General features: G+C 38.9%; 1 protein-coding gene and 1 pseudogene across 1 annotated transcript; both read left to right on the forward strand.

Moving 5' to 3' along the window:
* Positions 1-6,091: 6,091 nt before the first annotated feature.
* bdkrb2 (bradykinin receptor B2) lies at positions 6,092-9,345 on the forward strand. Its single transcript, XM_069151820.1, has 2 exons — positions 6,092-6,186; positions 7,666-9,345. Exons 1-2 carry the CDS (start codon positions 6,167-6,169, stop codon positions 8,702-8,704), a joined length of 1,059 nt encoding a protein of 352 aa, XP_069007921.1. The 5' UTR covers positions 6,092-6,166; the 3' UTR covers positions 8,705-9,345.
* Positions 9,346-11,985: 2,640 nt separating this feature from the next.
* On the forward strand, positions 11,986-12,945 carry LOC138199682 (B2 bradykinin receptor-like; annotated as a pseudogene).
* Positions 12,946-13,176: the final 231 nt, after the last annotated feature.

Genomic DNA, 13,176 nt, shown 5'->3' on the forward strand with positions numbered 1-13,176 from the left:
CTTGTGATGAAGAATGGACAATGCAAATGTTAAAGTTATATAAGTGAAGATACTTTACTCATTTACAGTACTTAAATACAATGTTGACGTACATGAGCATTTTCATTTTCTGCTGCAGTCCTCTACAACTCAAAAGCACACATTGCACTTTTTACCAAACTCCTGTCATGGTTCTGCTTTTTATTTTGGGTTTGCTGTTGTATTTTGAAATTTCACACCTATTGCGTTGATATTTTATCAATTCCTGCTCTTGTGTAGTGAGGATTTGATCTTTAATTTAAAGCTAGTGCTTTGCACTTTTACTTGAGTCAAATTTGGAATGCTTACAAGCTCTTGAGAGTATTTTTGAACTGTGGTATTTCTACTTTTGTTTAAATAAAAGATCTGAGTACTACTTCTGCCTCTTACTGTTTCAGTTGGAGCTACTGTCTGACAGTCACATGGACACAAAATGTGTGCATTATTTCCGTCCACGTTCTAATGTGTTTTCAAAGGAGGGCCAGCTGTCTTCTTTCATACAGGATTTTTTTTATATGTCAAATTTCCAAGGCACAGAACACTACATATATTGCCCAGTAGATGGCTCCAAATAAAACAAATTCAGATGCTGGTTTTCCCAAACAAGGAGGATTAAGCAATACAGTACATGCATTACTTAATGCACTCTTTAAAGTCAAAATAAGCTCTATTGAAAGAAAATGAGGAATCTGATATTAGTTTTAAGTCAACACAGTCAAAGTACACAGAAAGATATGTAAATCAGAGGAGTGAGTTCATAGAAGAGCTAATGTTTTACATTAAATTGATATCATGTACATACTACGGTTCATCACTGCGAGGGCAAAATGACAAACATGTTCTGTCTGTATGTTTTGATGCACAGTTCTCCGTGGTGCTGACCAGAATGAACAAGTAGAAAGAGACATGAGGGCGCTACAGTGATGTTTCCTGTGTGTCTAAGGTTTGGGGACTAGTTGAGTCTGTGTATATTTGCAAAAGACAATATACAACTGTCAAGACTAGAAATCTGCTTGTCTTACATTAAAGTTGAGTTATTATTGATCAGATGTTATTTTAATACTGGAAAACATAAACGTGTCTGTATAGCAGTTAGTACTGTGTAATATTGCACACTGTGGTCTCTTAAAAGAGGGTGGTTGTTTTTTTGTTTTTTTAAAGAAAACTGTGGTCACATTGATTGTAAGACTAAATAGGTTGCTCAGATGCTCTGTATAAAAACTTAACAGGTCTGATGCATTGCACAAATGGGAGCACAAAAATCTGTTATTGCTCAATAGCGTTTGCAGACATTGGTAAAAGATGGTCATTAAGAAGTTCGGTAGTTTGATTAAAAACATTCGGAATCATAATTACGCACTCGGCAAGCACCGAAAAAAAATCTAATATTTATCCACAGTTAGGAGTTTCTCTCCGATATTGTTTATTTCCCCCTTGTTTTACTCTAAACTGTAACTCAGTCCAAAAATGCAGCTTGGTCTTTATCTAACCATAAATGGTGATTTCTGTGTTGTAACTACACATGTTTGAGTTACGGCAGCCCATTGGCTGCTGACTCAAAATATTTTCATGTCTATTGACGGCTGGTTTGTTGCACACCGATTTGGACATTTTCTGTTGCTTCATTAGAAAGCAAGATAGAAATAATATGAGACATTTTGAATTGAAGAGCAACAGCGAAAACAGCAGAATTGGGTGGTCTGTGTCTTCCCTGCAGGAACATTTGAGCATCACTGGTTAAATTTGTGATTTTTGAAGAATTGTCTTTGTGTTGGCTGGCTGCATCTGCGTGGTATCACACAGCGCTCGTCAAAGTTGCATTAGTGGCCTCAGACATTAGCTCAGGCCTGGGGCCGCTCCCCGCATCAGGCCCTGGGTTTGGTTTGATTCCACCTCTTATGAAGTTTCACTGGCTTTCCTTACAAAGGCCTTGTTAGTACGAGACAGCTGTGAAAACAATACATTAACTAGTGAGGAGCTGCCTTAAATCTGTGAGGAATTATGAAAGAGGAAACAGGGGTGGGATCTCACCGAGCTCACAGTCTGTAAAAAACATTACGAGACAGACAGAAGGAGACGGGAAGTGAGCGGAATTATTTTTGAAGAGGAGCATGAGCTTTGCCGCCCCCATGTCCAGACATTTGTTATATACCTCATTGCACACCACTGAGACATAGCTAACAGCACCGCACGGAGTTGTAGTCCTTTTTTATGATTACTCGTCTATAACATATCACTTCATATATTTGTAATCTAAAGGATTCATGGAGGGTGTCTCTATAAACCTTTGATGAATTGGGCAAGGGTAGATGTTTTTCTAAACTGACAACACTGTTAAAATGTACACATTAATATTTATCATAGGCATACTTTAATGGATCACATAACAACAATTTGTATTTTTGTACCTTTCATGCAGATTTCATTTGCTAAGGTTTGAAAATAACCACTTCTGACACTGAGACTTACAACCCCAAAACAATGGAGGTGACTAAAATTGTTTGTGGTACTCATATCATTGGAAAAATTACCTTTGAAAACCTCAAAGCAGTTCCCAGAAACCATGTTTGTTAGCCAGGATAAACAGTGTTCACAGATTTTTTTTTTTCAGAAAAGATATTTTCAGAAGAAAATAGTTTAAAATCTAAACTATTTACGAAACAATGGAGAAAAACTGCATCATTTTCCCTGAAGTTTAGTTTTCCACCAGCCCATAATACTCTGTGGCAAGAACCAGTAACAACTTCATGACAAACTGTAAAACTCCTTATATCAGTGTTTTCATTGGCAGTGCTTTACTATTGTTACTGAATTGTTGGTGAACCCAAACCATGATAGGAACTATTTCTGAGCAGCCACAGTGCAGACCACTCTGTAAATACAGCACAATAAATAAAGTTATTTTTCTTAGCAAGCCATATTATATAGTCTTTAACTTGACAGTTTTTACAATTGATTTCATGGCCCAAACAATAATTAGAAGTGCTTTTTACCTTTAAGTGCAACAATAGTAATTTGCTAACATTTTACATGGGGATATTTTATTTAATCACTTAGTTTCCAATCTCCTTTAAATTAAATTTAAATAGATTAAATCTATTCATGCAATTCTCTTCAAGTTAGGACTTATAATAGGGAGCTGAGAATGTCACACCCATACAAAAACTAAAGAATCAAACTGGTGGCATGAAGTTCTGGAAAAATGCTGGCAGAGGACCAAGTATTCTGTGCAAAGGTCATGACAACAAGTGTGCTGCAAATGAAAGTTGGATGAGTTGGCACAACAACATTGAATTTCCCTCAATCAATATTGATCGGGTACTTAAATAACTTAATTGTATTTGAACGAGTAAATATTTCTGTATCAGCCTCAGTCATTAGGGCACCTATTGTTTGTAATGAAGGTCTTACATAACTACTTTTGTTCTATTTTTTGAAAATCATTTTCCTGTTTTGGATGGTTGTCAGCGGAAAGTTAATACAATACACTCCCTGGAACATGGACTAATCAATCATGGAAGTGAATAAAAACATGCATCAAATAAGACATCTTATTTTGGTTCTTATCATTTCAGGAAACAAGGAAACGCTGATTGTGAAAAGAGGGAACGCTATTTGTGGCAACTCCAGAAAGTCTAATTAGTTTGCTGTTATTAGATTGTACAACAGACAACTTGCTTCATCCGTTCATGGGAAACTAATGGTGGGCAGGAGATCAGCACCAGCACCAGCTGGATATCTACAACTGAATGCTAACTGCTTTACTCTGCCTCTAGGGATTACACCTGCTGGAGGTGAATCTGAGGTCATTGCTCATCAATCACTATTATAACAGTTACAATACAAAGTAAACAATACAGAAGAATTATGAGGGGATTAATCAGTGATCTATGACCAACATGATGTGAGGAACTGAAAGGCCTCATTGCGACACTAATGCAGAGGAAGATTCTAAATTTATTATCATGTGCCTTTCTGACTTCCTTATGGTCACGCATCTACTGCACATTAATCATATAACTATGACATCCCAGATCAGTTTTCACATTATTAACAGCTCTGAATGTATTTTTCTATTCTATTCTATTTACTATTTCTCCATATTTAGCTGCACAGTGATTCCTTAATATTTCTCAAATTACATAATTTGTGCATCCATATGCTATCTCTGTGATAAATGAAACTGTCAGTGCTCAGAGTAAAGCTTACAATCAAAGGCACAAACATACAATTATAGACACACATGCCTTTCTGTGACCAGATTGTAAAATCTGGTTAGTTTGAAAGATTAGTGTGAGTGTAGGAAGAGACTGGAGGGTTACATCCCACAGAGGAGAAGGGTCCTGTGTCATTACACCAGCAGCAACAATGGATAACAATTTTTTTTGGGACTGTGCAACAACTGAGGACTTTGCCCTTTCCAGTGATAAAATAACACCATACCTACATGAAGACAAGCGCTGACTGAAAAACCTTACCAGCCAAAACAGCTGCCATCAGTGTAGGAAGATGTTGCGTTGCTTAGTTGATCACGAGACTGATCCAGGGGTTCTGGGTCAGTCAGACCTTGGGAAACAAGGACAAACAGGGACATTAAACATGCAACATGCAGAAGGCTCTTATAGGTTGGCAGCGTGTTCGGTGGATGTTTTTTTTAAAAAAAAAAAAAAATTGTAGCCTATGTTTAACCTTGAAATGGCTGAGCTGGTGCATGAAAGCAGCAGCAATGTAAAAGTTTTTGTTTCTCTTTAGTGCAAAAGTTTAATCCTGTTTTGTAAAGTGCTGGTGACACATTTATTGATGATCCAGGAAAACCATCTGGAGTAACTGACTCAGGAACAACAACAGTAACAGAGACTGAAGGCTCATTAGACACCAACATACACCCAGAACTTCCAGAATATTTTCTCTCTTGTTCAGTTTAACCAGTTTCAATAATCACAACAAAATACCCATGATCTATAACCTTGAGCCTGTGAGAGGCTGGCTGGACTTTTGTATGTGACAGTTATTTGTAAAATGGCCACGATAATTTTATCTTGTATCATCCCACTCACAAGGTAAACAGCAGAAACAGGCTCCACAAATAACATTACAACAATCAGCCAACGTCCTAATGATCAACTAATAATGTTACATTGCCTTTTTTTTTTTACAAAGCACTCTTGTCTGCCTAAACATGTTTGCAAGCATGTTCGATGGAAAATATAGTCAGCCACAGTTTCAAATTCCCCACAATCGCGTAATGTTTTGCTGCATAAGTGTGTCATAATGCCAGGTAGCATTACTCACTGTAATCAAGAAATATAGTGCAGTGCAGTAAATGGATTCATATGTCTCTAACACACTATTGCAGTGCATGAATATCTCTTACCCATAATATATAGGGAAGGTGCTTTCTTTAGTTTAAATACATAACTACATTACTTTAATGCAAAGAAAAATAACATTTCCTTAAGTCACATAAATCAGGCAGACAAACGTTTAGTTCACCTTTCATAACAGATAAGACAGTACAAATGTAAACAATTTGAGACTAATGCACACAAGACATCAAAATGCTAAAAGAGCAATGAGTCATATTTGTCAGATGTATATACAAAGAACACTTTATTTAAAATATGTGATTAATGTCATCATTGAAATCTAAGAGTCTATCTCAAATGTGGCTTTTTATGTCGTTGTAGTATGTCCTTATACAGTAGAGTGTATCTACACAAAGACATAAAGACTGAAAATATAACTAGACACAACTCAACGCCGATGATACAGGAGCAAAATCTTGAACACCTTTAACATAAGCTGGAATGAATATGAGGAACTGAGCACATTTACAACCCCTAAAATCTTTATCCAGTCATAAAACATTCAACACAACATTAACTATGTCAGATTACAAACACAGAGACATGCTCTGTATGACAAACATGAGTGATACATAGTGAGCATTCGGACTGGAGTGCCTGAGATGGCTTTTTGTGCCGTACAAATAAACTTGCCTTGCCTTTTTGGCTGACATCACTTTAATTACAGTTTCCTTTAGGAGAGGGAGTTCAGGCACAGGCAGGGCAAAGTAGGGGAGTTTACTGGTAACAGTGTGTCAGTGTAGCATCTGGAGATTTCAACATCTGGACATACACCAGGACACATGGCTCTTCAACCTACAAGGTATGTGTTAACATCATATTATTTCTTTATTTATTGTAAATTATTTCAGGTAATATGTGATATATCAGTTCTTTTTTTAAGACTCAAGAATTTACAGTAATGCTGTGCATTATAATAACTTTGTCAGTGGTCGTTCAAAGAAACTTGTTAAACATGCCTCAACATGTGTGAGGAAAGCTGTGGTTAAATTTAATGATATGTTATGAGATACTGTACTGCTAAATTAAATTGAGATGGAAAACAGAAATTGTCCTAACAAGTAGAGACATGACTTTTACGCATCAGTGGGAAGTAGCACCTTATTTTTCTCCCTCTTGATCTTCATTCGTTAATTTATTTTTTATTTTCCAATATAAAAATGTGATTAAACAAATACAATTTAAATCAATTGCAGGGTTTCATATCAGAGTTCAGTTCTGACAGAGGTATAAGAACATTTTCATAAAAGTCAAACATTTGGTTGTTCTGAAACGTGTTGCAACAGGAGTATCTGTTTTTAATTTGCTTCCTGCCACATTGCCAGTACTCTCTGCTGTACAGCCTCAGAAACAAACTCTTTTTAAGATTTAAAGTCTGCTCTTAAACTGCTGCTCAGTTGACTCTTAACCCATCCAAACGTGTTGCTATAAATGTTGCGTGTCATTGTAAAAATAGAGTTGCCTTTATTGGTACAGATTGCCAGATGAGAAAGATAAGATTCCCAGAGGGAATTCTACAGAAGGGAGCTGAGCCTGTGGGCATTTCTGCTGTACTGGATGACTCAGACACAGGTGTAGGATTTACGGGTGAAGTGGTTAATAACTCCAATCAGTTAGGTGATGGCCTTTTAAATGCACCACTTTGTTTTTTGATTGAGGTTGTGGTTTGCACCTTGAAAACCTAAGCTGCTGATCAGCGGTTTGTGGAGGCATAGTTACTGTCCTAACTGTTCAGTCATATTTTTATGGTAGCTTATGCAATTTTAGTTCACAACAAAGGTCTCTGCTTCTAATTGTCTCCTCAGGCAGAAAAGTCTTCAGCACATCAGCTAGTTGACATTGTGTGTACAGCTAAAAATCTGCTGGCATCATGAGGCAGCTAAATTTCCTCAGTGCCAAATGATGAAGGTTTTAATTAAACTTGTTATACTGTACTTTCCCCTTGTTGAAAAGTTGCTTGTTTAAAGGAATAGTCTGACATTTTGGGAAAGATGCTTATTTGTGTTTTAGCTGAGAGCCAGATGATAAAATTAATATCATTTTCTGTAAAGTAAATATGTAAATAAGGCAACCAGTCTTTGGATCATTTTAGCATAAGGTCTTCAAAAAAGTAGAAACAGTTAGCTGAAGGCCTGCCGGCTACAGCCACATTAACCACATGCATGTATTGATTTGAACTCTGAAGAAAAAAAGCAAATAAGTATATTTTACAAAATGTTAAACTATTATGTTTTACCGTTGACATTTGACAGGCTTTTATTTGTTCCGCATCTCTTCCCAGCCTCCCAGACTTCAGCACCACAGAATTATATGGAGACCAAAACAACACCAATGGCACCAATTGTCCGGACACAGACGCCTGGGAGTGGCTCAACACCAGCCAGCCAGTGTATATCCTGATCATCACTGTGCTGGGAATCGTGTTTAACGTGTTCGTTCTGATGGTCTTCTGCCTCCACAAGAAGGCCTGCACCGTGGCTGAGATCTATTTGAGCAACCTGGCCGCTGCCGACCTTCTCCTGGTGTCCTGCTTGCCCTTCTGGGCTGTCAACGTTTTCAACGATTTCAATTGGCCTTTTGGTCAGTTCTTGTGCAAAGTCGTCAATGTGGGCATTAAGATGAACGTCTACTGCAGCATCTACTGCCTTGTTCTGGTTAGCATAGACCGCTATGTAGCGCTGGTGTATACGATGTCACATGGAAGAATGCGCAGGCCGAAGTATGCCAAACTAGGCTGTCTGCTGACATGGGGAGTCGGTTTGCTCCTGAGTGCCCCTGCGCTCATTTTCAGGGAAGTGAAACATTTCCCTGAGTATGGTATTAATGCATGCTTTCTGAACTACCCCAGCCACGCAGTAGAGCTGTTCTGTGATGGGATGTTGATCATTTTCAGCTTCATCTTTCCCATTTCAATCATCTCATTCTGCACTCTCAAGATTATTCAGGCTTTGAGAATCCAGGCAATAGAGAGGTTCAACGCTGAGAAAACGGAGCGGAAGGCCACCACTCTGATGCTGGCGGTCCTCCTGGCCTTCCTCATCTGCTGGGTGCCGTTCCACATGGTCACCACACTGGATGTGCTCCTACGAGCCAACATCCTGGGAGGGTGTCACCTCACGACCGTCTTAGATATCTGCAACCAGATCTTCACCTACTTGGCTTTCTTCAACAGCGTTCTCAACCCCATCCTGTACGTCATCGTAGGAAAGAACTTCCGGAAAAAAGCTCAGGAAATCTTCAAGCAGTGGAGCATTCGGACAAGAGCAGCCTCGGAGTCCACACGTTCAAACCTGTCCTCCACACTGAAGACTTTGGTATGAAACACCTCTGTTGCCCTCAAAAGTAGACCAACAGAAAGGATACTGTGGTGGACAGTCATTAAATAATCTGTACTGGTCGTAAATGATTTAAATGATATGCTAAGTTCAGAATGACAACTAAAGTAGAAGTAGTTCTGTAAAAATGGGACCAAATCAACCTTCCTCTAGACTTTGTTTCACAAACTCTAGCTTTAATTATACTTCTTATACTATAAATCTAATTATATGTGTAGGGATACACAAGGCTTGAATGTTACCTCCTGGAAAAGTTGCAGTGTTACTCTTTACATCACCTGGTATGCCCAGGCCATCACACGTCTTAAGTATTCACGGGACCTGATCCTGCTCAGCTTCCAAGGTCAGATGAGATCAGTTCAGGGTGGTATGGCTGCAAGTGTATGAAAATGTTTTGTCTCAGGCCCGTAAAACAATTATTTCTTCTATTTAGCATAAACTGGAAAAACTGTTACAAACAATGGCAAACATGTTGAATGTACAGGTAGTGAAATGTAAATCTGCCTGGTTGCTGTAAAATAATGTAAATACAATATTCCTATCCTGTCTTATATTGCTGATAACTCTTAAGGTGTAAATAGTACCAATATTTGTTTTGCTTAGAACATAACCATCAAATAAAAATACGAATAAAAATATATATATGTGTGATTTCGTGAGTGTTTGAATCTTTATGATGTATTTAAATGTTAAGTTGAGCTCAAAAACTGGAACGTCCCAACATCTGCTTGCTCAGTGTTTTCTGGTGTTTTTGAGTCACTGTCTGCGGGGTTAAAAAAGGATTCTGTCAAAGAGTTTCCAGTGGTGACACACAAGCATGCTCCTTTTTTGTTGGCCGTATAGACATCAGTTGTGTCATTGTAAATTTCTCCCCACACCACCATTTAACAGCCCACATGTTGACTTCAGTGTGGGCTGTGGAATGAGGGTATGTCTTGCCAAACAGGAAATGGGGCTCTACAACAACTGCCAAGGCTGAAAATTGTTGTGGAGAAAAAACATGCAGGCAGACAAAGTTACCTCAAACACAAAGTACAATGTCTGCCAAAAAATACGCAGTCGGACCTCCTTTCATGCATTTTTTTTTTCTTTTTTTTCTAGCATTTCAGAATTATGCAACAAATGGTTGTTATTCTCTTCTTTCAATTCTGGAATACACAGTACACTCTTCTCGTGAATTGGACCTTGTTTACCTTTTTGGTCCAAACAGTACTTACAAAAAAGGTTTTATATTTCTGACAGCGTCCCCGGTTGTGCGCAAGTTACAAGAAACGTCTCTGGGAATGTGCGCTGACATTAGCAAGATCGACCAAACTGAATTAAAAATAACCCTATAAAAATGAAATGTTGAAAGCGCTCAAGAGACAAACGGCTTAAAATAGCAAATGACGTGTGGGTTTGGTGTTTTGCTTTCCTGTTTATCCTCGATTAACTCTGTCTCTACACACCAGAAGTCCCCCGGTGTCTGTTTCTGTCTTATGTTCTTACCAGTATCTCCCCTCAGCCCACACTTTCTCCGTTTCTCTCCTTGTCCATGCAGTCACCGTGTCACTCTTTGTACCCACCAGAGGTCGCCAGTGTCTTTTAATATCTCTCTCTCTCGCTCTCTCGCCATGCGCACTGACCAGCCTGCCATTCCCACTTCAGCTGTTCCCAGTTTTCTAATCAGTCCGAGTTGCTGCGGTCAAATTAAACTTGTGACGTTGTGGTTGCGACGTATGCTTGGCATTCAAGTGGCTTCCGGACGGAGCAAGCAACCAGGGGAATCATGTAATCTAGGAAATTCGAAGGCACAGAGGGAAAAGATGAAGATGTTCAAAAGAACACGTAGGCTATTTATTATCTGAGCTCTGAACTCTGACAATAAACTAACATCCAAAGAAAAAAATGCACTTTCTTCCGTAAATGTCAACAAACAAGTCACAACTCTTGAACTGGAGGCTTATGGAAAACTTCAACAATCGAGTCCCCTTCAGTTTCACCTAGTTGCCAAGTGAAAGTCCTTATGTCAATTCTTAAACTGAGTTGCTCAGAACAGTGTTTTGAATTTCCTAAACTAATGGTCTTTGCCTTACATGATGTTAGCGTATATTGTATGGAGACAATTATTTATTGTCTCACTCATTAACCTTTTAACATTTAAGGATAACGTTGGGGCTTGTTTGTTTTGATTCCTATCAAAAACCAAACCAGGTCTGGCACAGCATCTCCTCCTCTTTACACATTTTGCTTCCAGTACTAAATGAACCAGGTGTGAACGGTTTAATAGAGATATTTGTGTTATTGTTAGCCATAAGCCGGGTGACTCTTTCCTCCTATTTCCTGTCTAACTTGTTTCATAAACACTTTACATACAAGCGGTTCAAATCTTCTCAAGACATCTTTTGCAAGAAAGCAGACAGACGTGTTTTCTCACCCTGCACTCTACAGTTTTGTTTGGGCTAAATTACAGCAACTCTTGATTTCAATCTTGAACCTGATTATATCATTTATTATGACCTGTAATTTTCTTCCAGAGTTATTCCACTTCTGTTGCTAAAGAAAGGCAAAGCTTCAGGCAAATAATACTTCCTTTAAAATCTGTCATTATTAATGTTAAATCAATCATTTCTTATCTTTCTGTGGTCATGCAACACTTCTCATCTACAGTCTAAGAGTTTCCACCACCCATTTTGTGCACTGCACTTTCATCTTGTTTCATACATGTTGATTCTTTTATAAACAAGTTGAGGCTGAGGAGGAATGGAACTCTGTATACAAAACTGTTCTGGCAGATCTCCCCTCTGCCTCACTGTGTGCTTTCACAGAGAGGCTAATGTACACAGCCGGTCCCCGATGTGTGTTTTGTCAGCATTTTGATCACGGGAGGAACCTTTTAATGAAGCAAACAGTAAGAACTTCTCACGTTAAAAATATTACACAGTCTTTACAAAATTCTCAGCTCATTCAGCCATTCAATTGCAGAAAAGGATGTAAAGGTGCTACATGAAAACATTACACAATGGAGAAGGTCATAGAATAGTTTTCTTGTTTAACAATGTAAGTTCGTCAACTTGCTTATGTTTGGCTGTCTGCATCTCCAGAACTAAAGCTACCAAAGGTCTCATCATATTTACAACATTTGTATCATTAAATGTCTGTTTGCAACATGTTTTATTTGAATATATATGTTCAGTTATGACTATGCATTTCTATCAGTTTAAATGTCTAAATTCAAAGACGTGTTTTTTTTATACCCACTGATGAGTTGTTTTGTTTCCTAGCCCATGGATCAAATGAAGCTCGTAACTGTGGCAACACTGTGGTCTGAAAACAGCAGCAGGTCCTTGCCATTCGGTCCATCAGAGTCTCCTGTCTCCACAGTATGGGAGATCATCAGTCCCCTGTACATCTTCACCTTGTCCCTGCTAGGCCTTCTCTTTAACAGCTTTGTCCTGGGGGTGTTTGCAGCAAAATTGCCAATTCCATCCTCATTATCAATTTCTACACCAGCGTCTACACCTTAGTCATGATTAGCATTGACCGCTACTTAGCGCTTATGAAGCCCATGAAGGCCAGGTGGCTGAGACGGACACTTTATGCTAAGGTGATGTGCTTCCTCCTGTGGATATTAGAGCTGCTGTTGAGCATACCAACCATTGTTCACAGAAAGGTGAAGTTCATGGAGGACTTTGAGACAGTGTCGTGTATACTGGATTGCTCACGGGAGCTCTTGGAAGATGGCCCATCAGATTCTGTTGAACGTGGTGGGCTGTATCCTTCCTGTTCTGATCATTGTTTAAAGCAGTGTAAATATAATTAAGGCTTTAGCTCAGAGGAGGGAGAGTGTAGGTTTTCATGAAGCTACCAACAGAAAGGCCACATTCCGGGTGTATGCTGTCACACTGCTATTTTTACTGCTTTGGGGTCCCTTCCAGGTATTCACCTTCCTCGACACGCTCTGTGATGTCCGAGTGTTGGATGAGACTCTGTGGTCTGATACTCTCGATATAGGAGGACAGCTTTCATCGTATCTGGCCTTTCTCAACAGTGCCCTGAACCCTCTGCTGTATGTCTGCTCCGGCCAGTACTTCAGGTGGAAAGTTACCGCCATCTACAGAAGAGCCAGACAACAACGCAGAGGATTAGACATGACCACATGTCAATGCTCTTTCGTTTCCACTTGCATCAACAGAACAGAGCTAATTAAGAATGTGGTCATTTTTAATGCAAAGGATCAAATGTGACTCTCGCTGATGACATCCTGGCCTCCACTTCCTTTTCTGCTTATGGATAAAGTGATGCAATACACAGGATACCACTCTCAAACTGTTATTTCATGAGACTTAACACAATAATAATGCTGCTATATAGTTACACAGTACTGAGAGGATGCTTAATATTGTGCTTTGAGGAAATAATGTACTCCAATAGAGATAATGGACCGAAGCTTCGGAAGAAATAGATGCATGTCTATG

This window comes from Embiotoca jacksoni, unplaced genomic scaffold (genome assembly GCF_022577435.1).
Source record: "Embiotoca jacksoni isolate LCO1_2020_lvr unplaced genomic scaffold, fEmbJac1.0.p SCAF_18, whole genome shotgun sequence".
NCBI classification, from domain to species: Eukaryota; Metazoa; Chordata; class Actinopteri; family Embiotocidae; genus Embiotoca; species Embiotoca jacksoni.

Coding starts and splice junctions, on each gene's coding strand:
- bdkrb2 (XM_069151820.1), top strand. CDS start 6,167: ATGGCTCTTCAACCTACAAG. Junction 6,187..7,665: donor ATGGCTCTTCAACCTACAAG/GTATGTGTTAAC, acceptor ATCTCTTCCCAG/CCTCCCAGACTTCAGCACCA.